Source organism: Sorex fumeus, unplaced genomic scaffold (genome assembly GCF_029834395.1).
Source record: "Sorex fumeus unplaced genomic scaffold, SorFum_2.1 ptg000021l, whole genome shotgun sequence".
Taxonomy (NCBI): Eukaryota; Metazoa; Chordata; class Mammalia; order Eulipotyphla; family Soricidae; genus Sorex; species Sorex fumeus.
This window is the reverse complement of record NW_026606078.1, coordinates 3153475-3175357: the sequence shown is the minus strand read 5'-3', so window position 1 is coordinate 3175357 and position 21883 is coordinate 3153475. Positions and strand designations below refer to the sequence as shown.

At 39.2% G+C, this 21883-nt stretch overlaps 1 protein-coding gene across 2 annotated transcripts in view; it reads left to right on the top strand.

The window, feature by feature from the left end:
- The window catches only part of PCNX2 (pecanex 2), a 409093-nt gene that overhangs the window by 64688 nt on the left and 322522 nt on the right, over positions 1-21883 (top strand). For both annotated transcript variants that reach the window (XM_056113571.1, XM_056113570.1), the window contains one exon: positions 15172-16464. In XM_056113571.1, coding sequence (XP_055969546.1) covers positions 15172-16464 — 1293 coding nt within the window. The remainder of the gene's footprint in view (positions 1-15171; positions 16465-21883) is intronic.

Sequence of the window (21883 nt, the reverse complement as noted above, 5' to 3'; positions counted from 1 at the left end):
CTAGGCCATGGGACCTGATGTGGAGTTCTTCGGCTCATCTTCTTGGTCCTATCTTGGCATTAAAATCACAGACAATGATCTTGTAGAAGGTGTGATCTTCTTTATAGAACTTCTCCAGCTCTATGTAGAACTTCTCAATTTCTCTTTCACCATAATTGGATGTTGATGCATAGACAACAAAGATAGAAACTGCCAGCAGTGAGCCACATCTATTCAAGTGTAATCATCCGATTCGGGTTGTTAGGCATTCGAACGAATCAATGCTCATGGCTAAGTTTGTGTTGACAAGGATACTGACACCACCGATGCCTCTTTTGTCACATGTTCCAAGGAACAGTTCTTCTCCAGTGTCGAAAACGGCGTGATGTGATTGATGTCTTCTCGTTTCTGTCAGACCAATGATGTCGTACTTGATCTTTCACGCTTGTACCATCAGGTCCTCGATGGATGCATCAGATACCAGCATACATGCATTAAAAGTACAGACAATCATTTTTGTCTTTCTTCGTTTTGGCAGCCTCTTTCTGCCTCAGGATTTTATCAGCCTCTCCTTCCACATCCTTCTCGACTCTGCCGTATTCAGGTTCAGGGGAATGAGATCCATTTTTTTTAACTGGATTTGGCATATCAAATAGACCATGAATAGCTTGCCAGGCTCTGCTGTGTGGGTGGGATATTTAAGGTACCCTGAAAAATTAAATGAATGTAAATAAAAAGTCACGTGGCTGTGAATGCTTGGTGTGATAATCTCTGGATCCTGGCCTTTGTTGGGGTTACAAAGTAGTTCGTGGATGTAACTGTCTAGCTACTGGCAGGTCCAGTCTCAAACCATACAGGCTTGGAGATCTCAGCCCCAGGTCCCACACACCTGGGTTCCTCTGCCAGTTCTTTTAATGCGTGAGGCTCATCCAAGTGTGTGGTCTCAGCATGACCTTGTCTGGGGCCCGGAGGTCTTCAGCTGTTGGGCCCTGGTGAGGACAGTCAGGCACAGGGTAGGAGACTCTGCCTTGTTCTCTCCAACACTTGTTCTCTCTCTGCACTGCTTTGCGAGCTCGACATTTGCTTATGGTTGCCCGAGGCTTGCACCAAGCCACGTTGGCAAATGAGCTTAAGAGTTTTCAAAGACAGGTGTCTTTTTGTGGTTATCTCTCTCTCAATGTTCCTCGCACAATCATGAAGGTGCTGAACCAGTCAATCGTATTCCTCGTCAATGTTGTCAAGGATGACATCTTCCTATGTTGCTGCAATAGTGCCAAAGAGCTCCAGCTGGTGGTTGTTCTGGGAGTTTTCTTCTTAAACTTTGCAGCTCTTTTTCCCCGCTCCGTGAAGTAGAATTTTGCGCAAAGGAAATGGTGGCCTGATCCCTTTTGGAATTTTGGGACAACAGTGACATCCTTCAATAATTATGAATATATTACAATTTATTTAACCACTTCCACATTTAATGAACACTTGGGTTGCTTGTTTTCAGTTTTGAGGCCACAGTCAGTGGTGCTCAGGTGCTACTCCCAATCAGTGCTTGGGGTTGCTTCTGTTGGAACTCATGGTACCACGTAGTACCAGGAATTGAATATGAGCCTCATACATGCAAAACAAGAACCTATCCACTGATCAATGAATAAACCTTGCCATAAATATGTTAATGCAGGAAGAACAGTGGAATCGAAGAGATGTGCTCGGAGCTGGAGCATCTTCGTCCTCTTAGCTATTTCTTCGATGCTCTTGAAGTCATTCCAAGCCAATCTCTTCCTCCTGCGCAACTCAGGTGCCAGGTCATTCATCATGTTGACTTCTCGAACTAGGTACCCATAGCTGTTGCATTCAGAGATGTTCATTTCATTGAGAGCGAATGGAATGTCAGGAACAAGACTGTTTCTCATAAACATTGTCTTTGTGAGATTCGGCTGTAGTCCAACCTTTACACACTCACGGTCGAAGTCGGCCAGCATTTGTGCCGCTTGGATAATGTTTAGTTTTATTAGAACAATGTCATCAGCGAAACAGAGGTGGTGTAGTTGCTGATGTTGTGTGTTCACTCCCATTTCTTCCCATCCCCATTGTCGCATCACGTTCTGGAGGGTGGCACTGAAGAGGTTTGGTGAAATGGTATCATCCTGCTGAACCCCTCTCTTGACATGGACAATCACTTCCTTGTAGAATGGTGAGATCCTGGTTGTGAGTCCGTAATACAGCTCATGGAGAATCCTGATGTATTAAGTTTGAACGACCTGTTTGGCTAGGGCTTCAATGACCGCTTCTGTCTCAACAGAATCAAAGGCCTTCTTTAAATCAATGAACGTTAGACAGAGCAGCATCTTGAACTCCCGAGAAACCTCAATGAGCTTGGTTATCATGTGGATATGGTCGATGGTGCTGAATCCTTTTCGGAACCCGGCTTGCTCTCATGGTTGACCTTCATCTAGTGTTCTGCGAATCCTATTCAGAATGACTTGAGTGAACAGTTTGTAGATGACAGACAACAGGCAAATTGGACGATAGTTACCAATGTCGTAGATGTCTTCCTTCTTGTACAGTAGAACAGTCCTGCTGGTTTTCCATTGGGACGGAAACTTGCATTCAGACAGGTAGTGTGTGAAGTGCCGAGTCAGTGTATTGATGAGTACTGATGACAAGTTCTTCAGGTGTTCAGGTCTGACCTTGTCTGGGCTGATTGCCGTTTGCTTGTTTACTGATGGAATGGCATGTCGAATTGCAGAAGGGAGAACATTGGGAACGACATATCCATCCTGTGGAATTTGGTATGTGGGGAGGTGGACATGGCTATCGAAGAGATCCAAGTAGAAGTCACGGATATTCTTCTCCATTGCCCTCTGGAAGATGTGATAGATCCATCAGGACGTCAAAGGGCAGTTATCTTGGTCTTGTAGTTGGTGAAGGACAGGCGGACTTTGAGAATGCTTTTCCTGGCTTCTGCTGCATCTGCCAGCGCTGCTGCTCTTCTCTCTTTGAGGTTTCCTTGATGGCTTCTCTGCACTGCTTTGCGAGCTCGGACATTCGCTTATGTTTGCCCGAGGCTTGCACAAAGCCAGGTTGGTGAATGAGCTCAAGAGTTTTCAAAGACAGGTGTCTTTTTTGTGGTTATCTCTCTCTCAGCGTTCCTTGCACAATCATAGAGGTGCTGAACCAGTCGATCGTATTTCTCGTCAATATTGTCAAGGATGGCATCTTCCTATGTTGCCGCAATAGTGCCAAAGAGCTCCCAGCTGGTGGTTGTTCTGGGAGTTCTCTTCTTAAATTTTGCAGCTCTTTCTCCCCGCTCCGTGAAGTAGAATTTTGTGCAAAGGAAATTGTGGCCTGATCCCGTTTGGAATTTTGGGACAGCAGCAACATCGGTCAGTCAAAACTGTCGATTGAATATGATTTGGTCAATTTCATTGTGGAACCGTCCACCGGCAGACTCCCATGTTCCTTGTCCCATGTCTTCAATTCCACTATTCTTCCTGCATTAACATACGCCTCAGAGACCTGGGTCCTAAGAAAACAGGAAGAGAACGCTATTCGCATCTCCCAAAGAGGAATTGAAATAGCTATGCTTGGAGCATCACACTTCACTCAAATGAGAGAAAGAAACCGGAGTTCCTATCTCCATAGAGGATCAAGAATCAGGGACGCTGTCTCGTTTGCCAAGGCATCGAAAATCAGATGGGCTGGACATGTAATGAGATTTGGAGACGACTGCTGAAATAGAGCCATTACAGACTGAATTCCACGAGACGTCAAAAGATTGTGTGGCTGCCCACCCATGAGATGGTCAAACTTCTTCAAGACCCTGAATGATTGGTTTGAGGCTCTCTGTGTTCCTAGAATGAGCTGATGACATTGGCTACTCTAGCATGCAATAGGGACGAATGGAGACATTACTGGTGCCCGCTCGAGCAAATCGATGAGTAAGGGGATGTCAAGTGATCAAGTGATCAAGCCATAAATAACCTTAGTTATTTAATGCATCAAAGTTTTGAATTCTTATAAAGTTCACTTTGTTGTTTCTCTTATAGCTTGAGCTTTTGGAAACACATATAAAAATCTGTATTTTATTCCAAGTTTGTTTTTATGGTTTTAGCTCTTGTATCTTATATCTAGCTTTATGATACATTTGAGTTAAATTTTATGTAGATGTGAGGTACATAAAATAATTTTAATAGTTTCACAAATGTTTATCAGTTGCTTCACTCATTTGTTGAAAAGGCTAAGGTTTTGTTTTTTGATTTTTTTTTCACACATTGATTAGTCCTGGCCCCCCTTTTTGAAAACATTTAATCATATATACAGACTTTCAATTATTTTTTGATTGATATATTTATTCTTATACCATTGTCATGGTGTTTTTATAATAATAATAATTAAGTAATATTTATAATTATAACTGCATAATAAGTTTGACATTGGAAATAGTGAGTCTCTTATTTTATTTTGGTTCCTTATATTTCCATATAAACTATTTAATTTTGCAAAAAAAATTTAGAAACACAATTTGGGTATTGAAAAGCATTATTTAGTATCTATAAATAAATTTGGAGAGAATGGGTACTTTAATAATGATTTAAAATTTTCTAGACTTTGGGCATGGATGACTATCCACTTATTTAGATGTTCTTTGATTTATTTTGACATTGTTTAGTAATATTTGGTGTACAAGTGTTGCACAGCCTATGTTAAATTTATTTCCAAATGTTTTGTTATTTTTATGCTATTATAACTGAAATTGTAGTATTAATTTTACTTTAGAGTGTTCATTGCTAGCTTATAGAATTTATTTTATGTACTGGTTTTATAATGTAAAACTACTGAAATGTTTTATTGGTTTTAATAGTTTTTTAATGATTCCTTTTGTTGGTTCCCCTACATATGATATGATGTTATCTGTTAGTAGAGAGCTTTTTATTTTCCATTTTCATTCTGGTTGCCTTTTATTAGAAGTTATGAGAGTGATTATTACCTTATCTTTCTAGGGAAGTATTTAATTTTTCATTATTAAATATGATGTTAGCTTTTGTATTTCATAAATAGCTCATATCAGGAAAATTAAATACTCTTTTAAAAAAATCAGGGTATCAGGATTTTTATAGTTTTTGTTGTTATTGGTTGGTGGTTAGCTTTTTTCAGTTTGGAGGTCATACCTAATAATACTCAAAGTTTACTCAGAGTTAATTCCTGGAGGGTCTTTAGAAACCATATTTGGTCTTGGGATCAAACCTAGGTTAGCAATGGGCAGGGCAAACACCCTACTCACTGTAAAATTTCTCTGGTTCCTCTTCTTCTTAATTTTACCAGTAGAAAATATTTTTATTATTATTATTAATATTTATGGTTTAATAAAATGACAACAAATCATTCCAAATTCATTATTCAAATAAGAGGTCTGTTAATTGGCTTCTCTAAATCTGTACTCCATCTTGTTTCTCCTCATCAGTGAACAGTCTCACTACCGTATCCCATGGCCAAAGTCCCTAAATCAAATGGTTCTTTTTCCATTGTTCTCTCTGTTCATAATCTAAGCTTCAATCCCTTAATCAATCCTGATAAACACACTCCAAAACAAAACTTTAAAATGTCTTTTCATGTCTGCCACTACTACCCTAGTTCAAGCCACATTTATTTAACTGCAATTATTCATCTCTGCTCCTGTTCTGCTTTAGTTATATTTCACTGCTGTCCAGCCCTCATACAGTAGGCAGGATCATTAAAAAGTCTATTTTTTTTTCTCTTTGGGTCACACCCGGCGATGCACAGGGGTTACTCCTGGTTTATGCACTCAGGAATTGCTCCTGGCGGTGTTTGGGAGACCATATGGGATGCTGGGAATCGAACCCGGGTTGGCTGCGTACAAGACAAACGCCCTACTCATTGTGCTATCACTCCAGCCCCTAAAAAGTCTCATTTATGTCACATGTTCTCCCTCCACCATTCAAAGATTTCTGTTGAGTTCACATTTTTCTTAGTATAAGATTCAAATTCCTTACATTGGCTTATAATGCCTCATCTGTCTCAGTGTTTTCCCTTTCCCTTCTGTTCCCTTCATCCTTTGTTCTACTTCACAGACATTTTCTCTGTTCCTCAGACATTGAAAACAGTCGCATATCAGAGGGTTTTCCATCAGATCTGTTTTCTATTTTTTGCATCAGATCCGTTTTCTATAGAAGCAGGATGCTTGCAGTGAGTAGGAGTTTCGCTGGTCAGTCTAGTGCTGCTTGGGTTTAGGCATGCTTCAGAGACCATCAGGTCTACACCAAGAGGATAATATAGTGCTTAGAATTAAACTCAGGGCCACATACTTGCCCCTCAAATATCTTTACTGTTTTAATTATAAAACAAATCTTTAATGAAAAAAATCAACCATTTTCTTCTCATCATTTTGTATGCCAGAAGATGGTCCTTATTTTTTTTATCCTTTCTGTAATATTTATTATTGTGAAGAAATTTTTATTTGCTATTGTATGGTCTTTTTTAAAAAATTGAATCTCCATGCAGCAAAAACTATACTAAGAAGGAAATTCATAGCTATGCAGGCCTACAATAAGAAGGAATAAAAAGCCCAAATCAAAATCCTGAACACATAACTCAAAAATATGGAGAAGAAACAACAAATGCAGTAAATGGAGTAGGAGGAAAATAATAAAAACGGAGCAGAAATTGGCAACATAGAAAACAAGAAAGCAATTCAAGGAATCAGTGAAACTAGGATTTGGTTATTCAAAAAAATTAGCAAGATAGATAAACCTTTAGCTAGACTAACAAGGATAAAAGGAGAAGATGTTCAAATCAGCTCAAAGACAAAAGAGAAGAAATTACAATAAATCTTTCAGAAATTCAAAATATAATGAGAGATTACCACGAACAATTTTATAATCATAAACTGGAGAACCTAGAAGAAATGGATAGATTCTTAGAGTCATGTAATCTCCAAATCTGAATGAGAAGGAAATAGAAAGCCTAAACAGGTCAATTACAAGTAAAGAAATTGAAAGAGTAATTAAGAATCTCCCCAAGAACAAAATTCCCAGTCCAGATGGGTTTATTATGAGGTCTATCAAAACTTCAAGATTTACTGCCTGTACTCCTTATGCTCTTCCAAATATTGAAGTCACAGAAAGTTTTAACACCTTCTATGAAACTAACACCATACTAAAACCTAAAGCAGACAGAGACACTTTCAGAAAAGAAAATTTTGACCAGTCTCCCTGATAAATATTGATGCAAAAATTCTTTTTTAAAATTTTTTGCTTTTTGGGTCATACCCAGTGATGCACAGGAGTTACTCCTGGCTCTGTACTCAGGAATGACTCTTGGTGGTGCTCAGGGGATCATATGAGTTGCTGGGAATTGAACCCGGGTTGGCAAACGTCCTACCCACTGTGCTAATGCTCCAGCCCCAATGTGGAAATTCTTAACAAAATGTTAGCTAACCGAATCTAACAACTTATCACAAAAATCATACACCCTGATCAAATGAGATTAATTCCAGGGATGCAAAGATGATTCAATATATGCAAATCAATTTACATAATACACCACATTAATAAAAGGAAGATAAAAACCATATGATCATATCAATTGATGCAGAAAAAGCCTTCAACAAGATGTACCATCCATTCATGATAAAAATCCTCAACAAAATAGGGGTAGAAGGAACCTTCCTCAAGATAATATTGGTCATCTATAATAAGCCTATAGTCAGTATCATACTTAATGGTGGAAAGAAGGGCTAGAGAGATAGCACAGTGGGTAGGGCGTTTGCCTTGCACGCAGCCAACCCGGGTTCAATTCCCAGCATCCCATATGGTCCCTTGACCACCGCCAGGAGTAACTCCTGAGTGCAGAGCCAGGAGTAACCCCTGTGCATTGCCAGGTGTGACCCAAAAAGAAAAAAAAAAGAAGACGAAAGAATTCCCTCTGAAATCAGATATAAGGCAAGGATGTCCAGTCTCTCCACTTTACTCACCACATGCATTCAGTGACCATGAGCTGCTTCCCTACCCTGGCCTGCAGCCTGCAGCCAACAGATGCTTGAAGAAGGGAACAGGGGCACCAAGCTGATTGGTGATCAGTTGCAGTTTATTTCAATCTCAGTCCCACCATTTATTCCATTCTCCTGTGCACCTATTCCAATCTCAATGAGCACCCATTCCAGTCTCACACTGCCCCTCATTTGTGTCTTCTACTTTCTCCATGCTAGTCTCCCTGTGCCCAGTCTCACAGCCTCAGTGAAGAGCCCAACTCCCAGGGGTAGCAAATACACATAGGTCAGATAGCACTATCAACATATATAAAGCCCTTTCTTCCGGGAAAGCTCTTCTAAGACAAAGATTTCATCCTGCTAGGAGATCCACTCAAGGGCAAAATTTCATGTAATGAAATTTCTCCTTTCCTTAGTCCATAACCATTTAAACGGTCACCTTAACTATACTTCTTTTTTTTATTATTATTTTTATTAGTGACAAACCAAGAGGTACAGTTGTAGACTTACAAATTTTTTGTGCTTGGGTTTCAATTATACAATAATTAAGTACCCATCTCTCCACCAGTGCCTATTTTCTAGCACCACGGATCCCAGTATCCCTCCCACCCTCCCATCCCCCCACCGTACCCTGCCTCTGTGGCAGGGCATTCCCTCTTGTTCTATCTCTCCTTTTGGGTGCTGTGGTTTGCAAAAGAGGCATTGAGTGGCAATCATGTTCGGTCTATAGTCTACTTTCAACATTGCTTCTCCCATCCTGGGAGGATCCTCCCAATACCCTTTATTTGGTGCTCCCTTCTCTATCTGAGCTGCCTTTTCCCCTAGTATGTGTCACTGGCCTCCAAACCATGGAGTAAACCACCTGGTACTTTTCTCAGCTTAAATATACATCTTAATAATCTTTCTAATCACTTTGTATGTGTCCATACTCTCCTGGGGACATCTCGCTGTGGATCCCAGACAACAGTCTCAGGCCATATTAGTCCTTCCTAATCCCTGCAGGGTCCTTTTCCAGTCATTTCTCTTTGGGTCATGATGGTATTTGGTCCATGACCATGATATTAATTTAATGTCTTTTATGGCACTTGGCCTGTCCCATTTTGATGCCAGGGTAGTTTACAGCTTGCCATCCTAGTCCCTTTGTCTGGACCTTGCTTTGAGGGTACTAGGGCAATTTAGGCTTAAATCGAGTAAATATGACAGATGCCCTGGAGTAAATATTATTTTGAGTCAATTAAGTCCCAAGTTACAAAAGCATAGCATTAACTGTCTTCCTGTGTCTATACTAAAAGGACATTGCCTTAAAGTAAACTATGTAAAGGACATAAGGGAAAGAGAAAAGCAATATTTCACTTACAAATACAAAATCTCAAGTTCTTAGGAAGATCTGACCTTACAAGACACAGAGCCTGATTTAGGGATTTAGATGATTAACAGATAGGGGAAGCAGAGCACAGAGAAGTTAAAGATAAACACAGAGCAATGGGAGCACCTGAGAGCACTGTGATAGATGTAACTCAATAAACCTAAACTCCTTGTGGCAGAGGAGAAAAGGTGGAGGAGAAAGGACAAACCAATGTTATCCTACACTGGATACAATAATCAGACAGAAAAAAAAATAAAAGGGATCCAAATCGGAAAAGAAGAACTCAGAGTATCACTATTTACACATGACATGATACTATACATAGAATACTTTTTACTATGATACTATACATAGAATATCTTAAAGAGTCCACAAAAAAAACTACTGGAAACAATAAACCATTACAGCAAAGTGTCCAGGTACTCAATACACAAAAATCAGTCACATTCTTATATACAAGAATGAAGTAGAAGAGAAAGCAATCAAGAATTCTATCTCTTTTAAAATAGTATCCAAAAATGTCAAGTATCTAGAAGTCAGCTTAAGAAAAGATGTGGGAGATCTATACCATGATAACTTTAAATCACTTAAGACATAGAGGAAGACATTAGGAAATGGAAAAATATCCCATGCTCAGGGATCAAAGAATCAGTACTATTAAAATAACTGTATCCCCACCCCCCAGCGCCATCTTTACAGCACATAGCCACAGAGGAGAAAGGCCATGGCGGGGGGCTCCACAGCTCCCGGAGAATGCACCAGGTCCCAAAAAGAGCCAAGATCACCGGGAAGTCCCAAATGGGGTAGGTGCCACATCCCCCCTCCTCCAGATGGAACCCCGGTGACCAGAAGCCTCTAGAAGCATAGCTCGAGTATGCGGGAACCAAGACTTTTCCTCCAAACTGCCGGGACCTTCCCAGCTCCCAGGTAACCTCTGATTCCAGAAGTCATGCCCACAACCCGCGCCCCAGCGCCATCTTTACAGCACACAGCCACAGAGAAGAAAGGCCGCGGGGGTGCTCCACAGCTCCCAGAGAATGCACCAGGTCCCAAAAAGAGCCGAGATCACCAGGAAGTCCCAGATGGTGTAGGTGCCGCATCTTGCCTCCTCCAGATGGAACCCCTGTGACCAGAAGCCTCTACAAGCTTAGCTCGAGAATGCAGGAACCAGGACTTTTCCTCCAAACCACGCGGCCACTCATGTGACCGCGCAACATCTCCGTATATACAAAGTGATCAATGGAAAGTAAATCATCCAACGTTTCTCCCTGAAAATCAGGCTTAACTCTTATACAAACCACAACACCCAATAGGAGAGAGAGAACAAAAGGGAATGCCCTGCCACAGAGAGAGAGTGGGTTGGGGGGTGGGGGGGTGGGAGGGATACTGGGATCCGCGGTGGTGGGAAATGGTCACCGGTGGAGTGATGGGTATTCAAAATAAATAAATAAAAATAAATAAATAAATAAATATATCTTTTTCTAAAAAAAAAATAATAATAATTACTGTCCTACCTAGTTTCAGTGCAATCCCCATCCAAGTACAGACTGCATTCTTCCAGGATTAAAAAAAATCAAAATAAAGTTTGCATGGAATAGAAGACCATGAAAATTCAAAACAATACTGAAAAATAAGAAATTAGAAAGTATTTTGTTACCTATTTTAGAACTGCATCGCAAAGCTATAATGATCAAAACTTTGTGATACTGGAATAAAGATAGACCCTCTGATCAAAGGGTCTGAATAGAATACCCTATTAAAAGCCCAAATATATGAGCAGTTAATTTTTGTTAAAGGAGTTGAGAATATGAAATAGAGTAAAGATAGTCTCTTCAACAAATGGTGCTGGGAAAGTTGGATAACTATGTGTAAGAAATTAAAGCTGGATCCATCTATTACACAAAAATTAATTCAAAGTGGATCAAAGACTATCTGACCAGAAACTATAAAATACATTCAGGAAAATATAGGCAGAATACTTCAAGATTTGTACCTCAAAAATGTCTTCTGTGATCTTATATCACTTATATCACTGATAAAGTCAATAATATGAAAAATAAACAAATGGGATTGCATTAAGTTAAAGAGTTTTTGCATTGGGAAAAAAACAAAAACAAAACAATGAAACAAAAGAAAACATGAAATAAAACTAAATGATACCTAGTATCTTAACCTAGTAGGAAAAATGTTTACATTCAATGCAATAGATAAAGGCTTGATACTCATGATATATAAAGTACTCACAAACAGCAACCAAAAAAATTTTAAAAAACCCTATCAACAAAGCGGGAGAGGAAGTAAATAGTCTCAGAGAAAGAGAGGTGTAGTGCCGGTAGGCACATGAAAAAATGCTCATCATCACTTATTATTAAAAGAAATTCATATCAAGATGACAATGAGATACCATCATACACCAAAGAGGACGGCACATATCAAAAACAGTAGGAACAATTTGTGTTGGCAGGGATGTGGTGAAAATGGAATTCTTTCTATGCATTGCTGGTGGGAATGTTGACTGTTACAACCCATATGGAAAACAGTATGAAGAGTTTTTAATAAACTTAAAATTGAGCTGCCATATGACCGAGCAATTCCTCGTTTGGGCTTCCATCCCAGGACATAAAAACACTCTCTCAAGAACATATGCCATTGCTTCACTCACTACAATAGCTAAGGTATGAAATAAACTAGGTATGTAATAACAGACGAATGGATTGTGAAGATGTAGTAAATATACACAATGGAATAATATGCAACTGCAAGGAATGATGAAATCATGCAATTAGCTGCAACATGATTGGAACTGGAAGATATCACGCTGTATGAAAGCCAGAAGAAAGACAAATATAGGATGATCTCACTCATCTCTGGAATGTAGAATGCTGGGTGAGAAAATGTACTGCAGTAAAAGGGGGTGCTTCAATTACCCATCAACCCATTCTCCACCACCAATTTTCCCAGTATTCCTCCTGCCACCCCACCCCATCTCCCATCTCCCCCCACCCCTCCCCGCCTCTGTGGCAGACACATTCCCTTTTACTCTCCTTTTGGGTGTTACGTATACATTTTTTTAATGGAGATTGGTTGCCTTTTACTTAAATGTGGTGTGCTACTCCTGGAACATCAGTGTCATAGAGTATGAGATGTCAAAAGTCTGTGAATACGGCTTTACACTCCAGGAATTCTGAAATTTTAAACAAGGTGATGCATCTGGAATTAAATTTTTAAATAGATGGTGACTTTGGAGTCCGGAGGCATCTCTGTGGCTTGTTGATCTCTTCTGAGATTCATATGTGTGTCTCTGGATTATGGCCATTAATGAGCTTATATGATGCCAAAGGCAGTTCGTGGGTGTGACTACCAGGCTCCAGGAAGAACCAGGAAAGAGGGGGAGGTCTCCCATCCTCAACTCTGAGACAGTCTGGAGATTTCAGTCACAAAATCCACATAATCTGAGTTTTTCAACAGATTCACTCACGCATGAGGCTTGTCCTGAGCCTGTGGAGATTGGCCGTGACACAGCAGCGATTGGGTTCTAGAGGTTTTCAGCTGCTGGTGTTCTGTTTGTATGGGTGGTGGACTTACCAGATCCTCTCTGGATGCCCCAGATGAGACTCATCCTGACACAAGGTCTGGAGACATCTCTCTAAACTAACATTCTTGAACATGTGTAAGATAGTATGATGGCTCCTTTGGAGGACTGAATAAATATGGTTATTTTTCTAGAACAGCCACCCCCAGTTAGTTAGATAATGGAATTGTATATAAATAGGCATGTATCAAAGTGGTAAAGCCTTGAGCTTGTAGACCTTGGGTTTATCCCCTAATGCAAAAAAAGTATAAAAAAATAACACTGTATTTTAAGAATTACACATCAGAAGTTCCCCCTTTCGTATTTGCTTGCCCCCATGCTGTCGTTGGACTGGAGAGGTAGTATAGCAGATTAAGGTTCTTATTTTGACTGTGGCAGGCCTAGGTTCCATCCCTGTCACTGGGATATGGTCTCCCAGTCCCCACGAGGAGTGATCCTAACTGCAGAGCCAGGACTAAGCCCTGAGCTCTGCCAGTGTGGTTCAAAAACATACAAACAAACAAATAAAAAGAATTGGGTGATAAATTACAGCTATTTTTTCAGACATTAAATGCTCAATTGTTCAGAAGAGTTTATTTCTGGTTTAGGTGATCATGGTAAATTACGTGTTGAAGTAGGTGTATAATTAAACTTAAATGAAATTTTCAGTTTATGGGGAGAAACAACATTGCAAGTGTGAAGAGTTATTCCAAAAGTCAGGGAGGAGAATCTTTTGAGTACAGCAATGAAGGGAAGAGATTCTCATGGGCACTTTCTACTAAAGTTCTCATGAAGGTGAAGAGAATAAGTGTATGTATTGTTGCCTCTGCTCTTGAGGTCTAGGGTCATAGGTTGAATCAGCCTAGAGGAAGTCTTAATTTTCAAAAACACATTATTTCATCTTTAAGTTTACTTCCCCCCTCCAATTTCTGCAGTTTTACTGGTAATAAAGTATATTTATTCCATTGTGGGAGTTGTGATTTTCCTTCTAATATTTGAATATATGGAAGTTGTTATCCTGTCATTTTTTTCCCTATGACTTTGTAGGCTTTGTACAGTTCACCTGCATGTTTTTTTTCAGAGAATACTCTTCATACAGAATAAACTGAATGCAGAATAAACTTCAATACAGAGTAAACTGAAGGCATTTGTTCATTTATTTGGGGGTGCTCAGGGTAAACTGAATGCATTTATTAACTGATTGACCATAAAACTAGTGGAGAAAGAAAAAATAAAAGATGACTCAAACTTTCAAGTTTTAGAGACCTGGGAAATATCAGATCATTAGCAGATAAGTTAGGAAAAAAGAAAACTCATTTTTAGCTGCCACCATAATTAGATATTGTTTTTATATGATTCTAATCATATGCATGAGATTATTATTATCCTCAGGTCAAAGTGTCAGGAAACCCTTTGCAACGTCTCAGATTAATGTTTTCTGGGTTCATCCTTCATGGAAACCTTAAGAGATCTGTAGGACTATCCAGTCCCCTTTTGTGGACAAGAAGGTTGATGATTAATGACTTTCAAGTAGGGAACTTTGCACTCTAGCGGTTATTTGACAATTTCTGGAGGCATTTTTCATCGCCGAGATCAGCGGTAGCACAGCGGTAGGGCGTTTGCCTTGCGCGCAGCCAGCCCGACCGAGCCAGGTTTGATTCCTCGCCCCTCTCGGACAGCCTGGCAAGCTACCGAGAGTATTCAATATGCCAAACACAGTAACAAGAAGTCTCATAATGGAGACGTTACTGGGCCTGCTCGAGCAAATCGATGAACAACGGGAGGACAGACTTTACTTTACTTTTCATCGCCATGGCTGAATTGTTATTATTTTCAGGTAGTTTTTGTTGGTAAGGAATACAGTTAAATATACTTTAATGCACAGGGTGGCTCCCACAGTGAAGCATCTGGTAAAAATGTTAGTTGAGCCACAGTTGAAGGATATTGGTTTACCTAAGATCACTTAGCTCATAAATGACAGATTCTCTATGTTTCTGTGAGACTGTGAGACTCTACATATATCCTTTACATCACATGTATCTTCCTCAGGAGGCTATAAAATAGCAAAAGTTAAATGTTTTTATTATTTTAAATAGAGACTTCTAAGGCAAATAAATCCAGTGGAAATGATATTTTAAAAGCAAGTATCTAATTGCATTTTCAGTTGGTGCTATTTTTAGTTTTTCTGTTATTAGGTCTTGCTCTGGAGCATTATTCATCTTCTTTGGATGCTAATTGAGTTGCTGTTATTTATTTCAGATGTCATTCTGTCAAATGACCAACCTGTGGCTCCAGTGTCATCTACCTCAAGTGGTAACAAAATAGAAAGTCTATCTGCTTCTAAAGCAAATGTACCAGAAACCATAATCATGCCAGCAATACCTGTGAAACCAGTTGTGACGGAGACTCTAATTGAAGGGAAGGAACAAGTAGGGAAGGGGCTGCTCCCTTTTCGTCACAGATCTGAGGGTGGCTTAGTAGATAAAGAAGTCTTGAAGAAATTTCCACATCTGTCTTTGTCTCAGTATGACTTTCTGGAAACTGATGTCTCTTTCCAGCCTTGGAGCAGTGAGAATTCAGTCCTGATTCCAGAATCTTTGAAATATGCCCAGGACTCTATAAAGGAAGAGTTGCAAGGCAAGTCACCTCAAAACAGCCTGAGCAGTAGCTTCCTTAAGAGTAACACAGTCATTGCCAAACCAACACAGGAGTCAGTAGATGCATCTCAGCAGGTGGATGCCTCTTTGAGCCAGGGAGTGGACTACTCGGATAGTGAGGTAGCAGTAACTCTGATTGACACGTCTCAGCCTGGAGACCCATTGAGTCTGCATGAACCCATTAAAATCGTCATCACCATGAGCAGTAGCCCTAACTCCATGACTGACATGGAAAGCTCACTCCATCTGAATGTGATTGGCACTGAAAGAACTAATTTAAAGACTGAAGCTGAAGTAACTACCCCAGAGATGGCCAGTCCTGCAAGTCTTGAACAAACAAGAATTCCTGTCATTACCCTTGAACTGCCTGAGGATGGACAAGGAGATATCAGTTGTCCAGAGAACAATGAAAGTGAAAGAACTCCCAAGAAATTGATGGTGGTAGATTCTTCACATCAGTGTTCTGGCTATGAATCTGGAGAGGGGGGGAATGCCACAAAAGACTACAGCTCTTCCCTAAAAGACCATTGTGAAACAACACCTCCACTCATGCCTAATGTGGTCTTTGAATCTGAGGGAGCTAAGGAAGGCCAGGCTAATCTTGATCCATCATTTTGTAAAAGTACCCATGAAAAGAGACATGCTCGGGTGCTCAGTGTGGATAGTGGGACGGATGTCTTCCTGAGCAAGAGTTCCACAGAAATTGTCAGCGATAAGGAGAAAACAATGCCAACTTCCAAATCTGACCTAGAAGCCAAAGAGGGACAAATACCAAATGAATCTAACTTCCTGGAATTTGTCTCCCTGTTAGAGTCAATTAATACTTCAAAAGTGGTGGCTTCTACTCAAAAGAACGGCCTACCAGAGCAAAACAGAGAAAATGGGCTTCTCAGAGGTATGACTCCACACCAATTTTATCCTGAAGATATAAAGGCAATGTAACTTTCTTGTTCATTAACTTCTGTGATTTGGTTTTACAGATAGTGGGATAGTAAAATTTTGGACAATTATTGGAAGAGTGGTATTGAGTACATTTGTGTTTTTTATTTTCGGTTTTTTTTGGGGGGTGTTTAGGAATTAAGCCACACCTAACAGTGCATGTAGTTTACACCTCTGGTGGTACTAGGAAGACTAATCAGGCACTTAGAGACTAAATACTTAGCCCTGTAGTATCTCTGCAGCCCTAGTCATGGGCATTTATTGAATATGCTGATACTAGTTTGTGTAATTAACTTGTATTTAAATGGGCTTATTTCATCAAAGAATTTAAGATACAGTAACAAGTTTGAACTTAGAAAGCAAGAATATTAATTTGCGGGGTTATGGGGCCCTGAAGTGGTGCTGAGGGCCTCAGGGGTCACTTCTGACAATTCTTGGTCAACTGGACCACATGACTTGATATAAGGACCTGAGGATATGGTATAACTCAGATCCTGTGCTTTCTGGAACACCAGAGTCTTCCCATTGGTGCTCAGTGTCACAGGGATAAATCTGGTGATGGTGATGGTACTAGGGATTGAGCCAGAGTTCCAGGTTCCAGGATCCCCTACTACTGTACTATCTTCCTGGCCCTCAAGACAACAATATTAAGCTCCAACTGTAGTTTATGATGCTAAGAACACAATTGACATGATCTTTCTTTATAGTAATAGACTCATTCTGGGAAAGCTGATTATTTCTGCAGAATTTCATTATAAATGAAATACTTTAAAAATAAAATATATTTGCTTTATGAAGATAATTTTCATTGATTTTCATTTTATTTAAAATCTCCAGTTCTCATTTTTCTCACTGATAAAATATTACTAAACTAGGGGCTTTGTAGTCCTTTAAAGTTTCAGTATCCACATTTCTTTGAATTTTGTGTCTATCATTTAAGTATTCCTTGCTGGAATTTGTGACTATGTGGTAACTCATTCCCCCTCTCACAGGTTGTAGAATATTTTGTGCTAGAGTTGTTCCTTTAATTCTGGTATTTTATACTCCCTGGGACAAAAAAGTGTCCCCCTAGTTCCATATTACTTGACAAAAATTTTTTCTTTTCTTTTTCTTTTTAACTTTTCTGTCTAAATTATACTTATGTTTGTGTTTTATGACCCTTGCTGAAGACATTCATTATGTTTTAAACCATGACCCTTGCTTAAAACACTCATTATGTTTTAAATTAAATTATGTAAAGTGGCTGTGTTCTCAATTTTACCAATAGAGCTAGAAGTTTTCATATAGAGTTAGGCAGAATGGAAAACTGTCAATTAAACTTTTAACAAACACAAACAGCACTAGTGAGAATTGGTTAATTTGAGATTAAAATCTTTCTGATATAATCTCTGAGTTGTCATTGTTTATTTAGTAGAGCCATATATCTAGCATTGTCCAATAGAACTTTTAAAATTTAATTATTCTTAGTTTAGATCACATGTTTACAATAGTGTTAACACTTATGATCAAATCAGCACTACCTCATCTCTTCACTACCAAAGTGCCCAAGACCCTCCATCAGCATTCTTCCATTACTTACAGACCATTTCTCATTCCTCCATACCCTCTTTCCTCCTTCTCTTGGTATTCAGTTCTATGATTCAGGAATAAGTGTTTTACCTTATCATTTGATAATGTCTATTTCCTTGTTTTCTTTCTTTACATATTAGAGCTGAGTGAGATTATCCAGTAGTTGTCCTCCTCTCTTTGACTTATTACTTTTAATATGATACCTTTTACTTCTATCCAAGCTGAGGTAGAATAATTTCATCTTTTCTGATGCTATATCATATTCCATTTTGTCTATCTGCCACAATTTCTACAAGAAACAGAATTGCTGAGTCATATGGGAACTCAATTCTTAAATTTTTGAGAAATTATCCTCCATATTGTTTTCTACAGGAACTAAAATCAGAAAATATTCCCACCAACAGAAAATGAAGGGTTTTTTTTACACCACATTACCACATGCAAGGCAAACACCCTGCCCAGCAGTACTATCTCCCCAGTCCAAGGATATTTTAAAATTTTAGACCTCGTTCCTTTTTCTGTGTAAAACTTTTAAAATTTGAAGCAGTTCTATTTGTTTCATTTTGTTTTTGTATTCTTGCCAATGGACTCAAATCATTGAGAATAACTTTGAGGTCCATATCCTATAGAGTTCTGTCTATGTTTTCCTCTATGTATTTTATGTATTCGGGTCTAATATACTTATATTTAACTTTTGTGTATGGTGTGAAACAGGAATTTGCTTGTAGCATTTTTCCCAACATTCTTAAATGTTGAAGAGGCTTTTCTGGCTCCAGTTCATGTACTCAGTTTCTTGGTCAGAGATTCATGCACCCAGCTTCTCCTTTGTCCATAACTCTGAGGGTTTACCTCCGGGCTCTCATTTCTACTCCATTGGCCTGAGAGTATATTATTTTTTACCACTCTGTTTTTGATTATTATAGCTTGACAGTGTAACTTAAAGTCAGGGTATGTGATGCCTTACAACTTTTTTTGTCAGAATGAATTTGGCTATTTAGGGTGTTTTATAATTCCCTACATATTTTTGACTCCCTACACATTTTTTGATTAGTATCAATTGCAGTTTATTCCAATAGTGTCTCCATTCTCTTCTTCCTCCCTTCTCCAATCCCCTTCATTCTCCTTCTCCCGATTCTCCTCCTTCATTCTTCTCCATCCTCCTTCTGGAACCCCCAATTCTCACGGATTACCCCCTCGCCCGCACTTACAGTCTTAGTTATACCCCAATCATAATGGGTTGGAATTACACATAGGTGTGTCATACAATCAACAGAGGTAAAGTCCTTCCCTCAGTGGAAGCTTCTTCTAGGACAAACTCTCATTCGGCAAGATGACCCACCAAGAATGAAATTCCATCTATGGATGTGTTTCTCCTTTCCTTAGTCAAAAAACATATAAACATTCATAATATTAGTCATATTGTTCTTTTTCTTTTCTTTTTTCTTTTTTTTTTATTGAATCACTGTGGGAACAGTTACAAAGCTTTCAGGTATAAGTCTCAGTCATACAATGATCAAACACCCATCCCTTCACCAATGCACATTTTCCACACCAAGAACCTCGGTATACCCCCTCCCACTCCTCCCCGTGCCAGTGTGGCAGATGATTTTCACTTTACTCTCTCTCTACTTTGATTCCATTCAATTTTTAGACAGAAAACTTCCCATTATTTTTTTGAAAGCATCATTAGATAATTTGTTTTCTATTGGTGATAATGAAGAGCATATTGGATTTCTGATATTTTAGTAATTAAGTCTGGAGGGATTTCTGCCAGAGGCCGCTGTGTTCTGAGATTGGTTAGTGTGCCTCTGGGATCACGTCCATTCAGGAGCTGGAGGAGCCATTTGTGGGCAGCAACTCAGGATCTCATCAGGGCGGGGAGAAGGGCCAGTTCCAGGCCCTGTCCCGTGAGGCCCCGCATGTCTTGGCACTGCAGGCATGTACCTCTCAATCCAATAGGCTCTGAAAGATGGTGGTCACCATCTGCCGAGCGGAAGAAGGCAGAAGGAACAACACCCCCCCCCCCCCCCCCGAATGGCATGGGGCCGTAGCTTAATTCACAGTCCAGAAGCATGAGCCACCATGAGATACAGTTACAAAACTTTTATGTTTGATATACAATTATACAATGATTGATCACCCATCCCTCCACCAGTGACTCCCTACACATTTTAAGAGTTTGTTCTAAGTTCTTGAGGAAGGTTGCAGAAATTTGATAGTAATTACAATGAATGCTTTAGGCATATGATAAATTTGGCAATGTTAATTCTTTAATTTCCTGAAGAGAAAATATGTCCTGGCTCTGTGATTAGGGATCAATCTTGGCAGACTCAGAGAACTTCCCTCCTGGTGGAGTCGAAGAATTGAACAGGGAATATTTTCTTACTTCCTGGGGGGTCCTCTTCCATTTCTTTCAATATCGACTTACAGTTTTCAATGAATAAGTTTTTCACATCTTTTGTAAAATTGCTGCCTAAATAGTTGATGTTTATGGACGCCATTTGAAATGGAAAACTTTTCTTCAATTCTTTTTCTTCTGGTTCATTCTTTTTTTGGTATTAATTTTGTTGCCTGCTTTTATGCTGTACTTTTTCTCCTAAGAGATTTGTAGTGGAGATTTTAGGGTTACAGTATTAATTTCCTTACTCATAATTGGTGCATTCTACATTCTTATGATTCAATATTGAAAAGTTGAATGATTCTAAGAAATCATCAATTTATTCTAGGTAGCATAGAGTTGTTCACTGTAATCTTTTATGATTCACTGCACCCTCCCACCCCCCCACCCTATGCTTTCATCTCTGGTCATATTTATTTTGGGTTTTCTGTTTTTCCTTGTGAGTTTGTCAATCATTAACAGCGTTTGTCCGTCTTTTATATTGTTTTGAAAAATCACAAAAAAAAAATCGTATGTGATTTCTTTTCTGTCTACTAACTTTGGGATTCATGTGTTGTTCTAGTTTTCCATGCTGTGGTATTAGTTTATTAGATATTAGTTTAATTTTTTCCCAGTGTAAGCAGTATTATTGTAAACTTCCCCCTCAGTACTGCTTTTGCTGTGTTCCATAAGTTTTAGTACTTTGTGACCTATATATTTGTTAATTTCAAGGAGTTTTAATATTTTGTTTTTGACTTCCTCTTTGAGCCAAGGCTTATTTAATTCAGTAGTTATTGTTCAGTTTCAATATTGTTCAGTAGGAGTTTCCTTCAGAATTTTATTTAATTAATTTTTTAAAAAAATTTTATTATTGAATCACAGTGTGATACAGTTACAAGCTTTCATGTTTGAGTTTCAATCATATGACAATCAAGCACCCATTCCTCCACCAGTGCACATTCTCAACCACCAATGTTTCCAGTATACCCCCCCTTTCCAACTCTCCCCTGACTCAATGGCAGACAGCTTTCCCCAGACTCTTTACTTTTGGGCATTATGATCTGCAATATAGATACCGAGAGGTTATCATGTTTGGTCCTTTATCTACTTTCAGCACATATCTCCCATCCCTAATGATTCTTCCAACCATCATTGACTTAGTGATCCCTTCTTTATTCCAGCTGCCTTCTCCCCCTTCCAAGCCCCCCCTCCCACTCATGAGACAAGCTTCCAACTACGAGGCAATATTCCTTGCCCTTATGTCTACTGACCTTGGGTGTCCATCTCATATTATGTTATTTTATATTGATAAATGAGTGCAGTCCTTCTATGTCTGTCCATCTCTTTCTGACTCATTTCCCTTAGCATGATACTCTCCATGTCCATCCACTTGTAAACATATTTTATCACTTCATCTCTCTTAATAGCT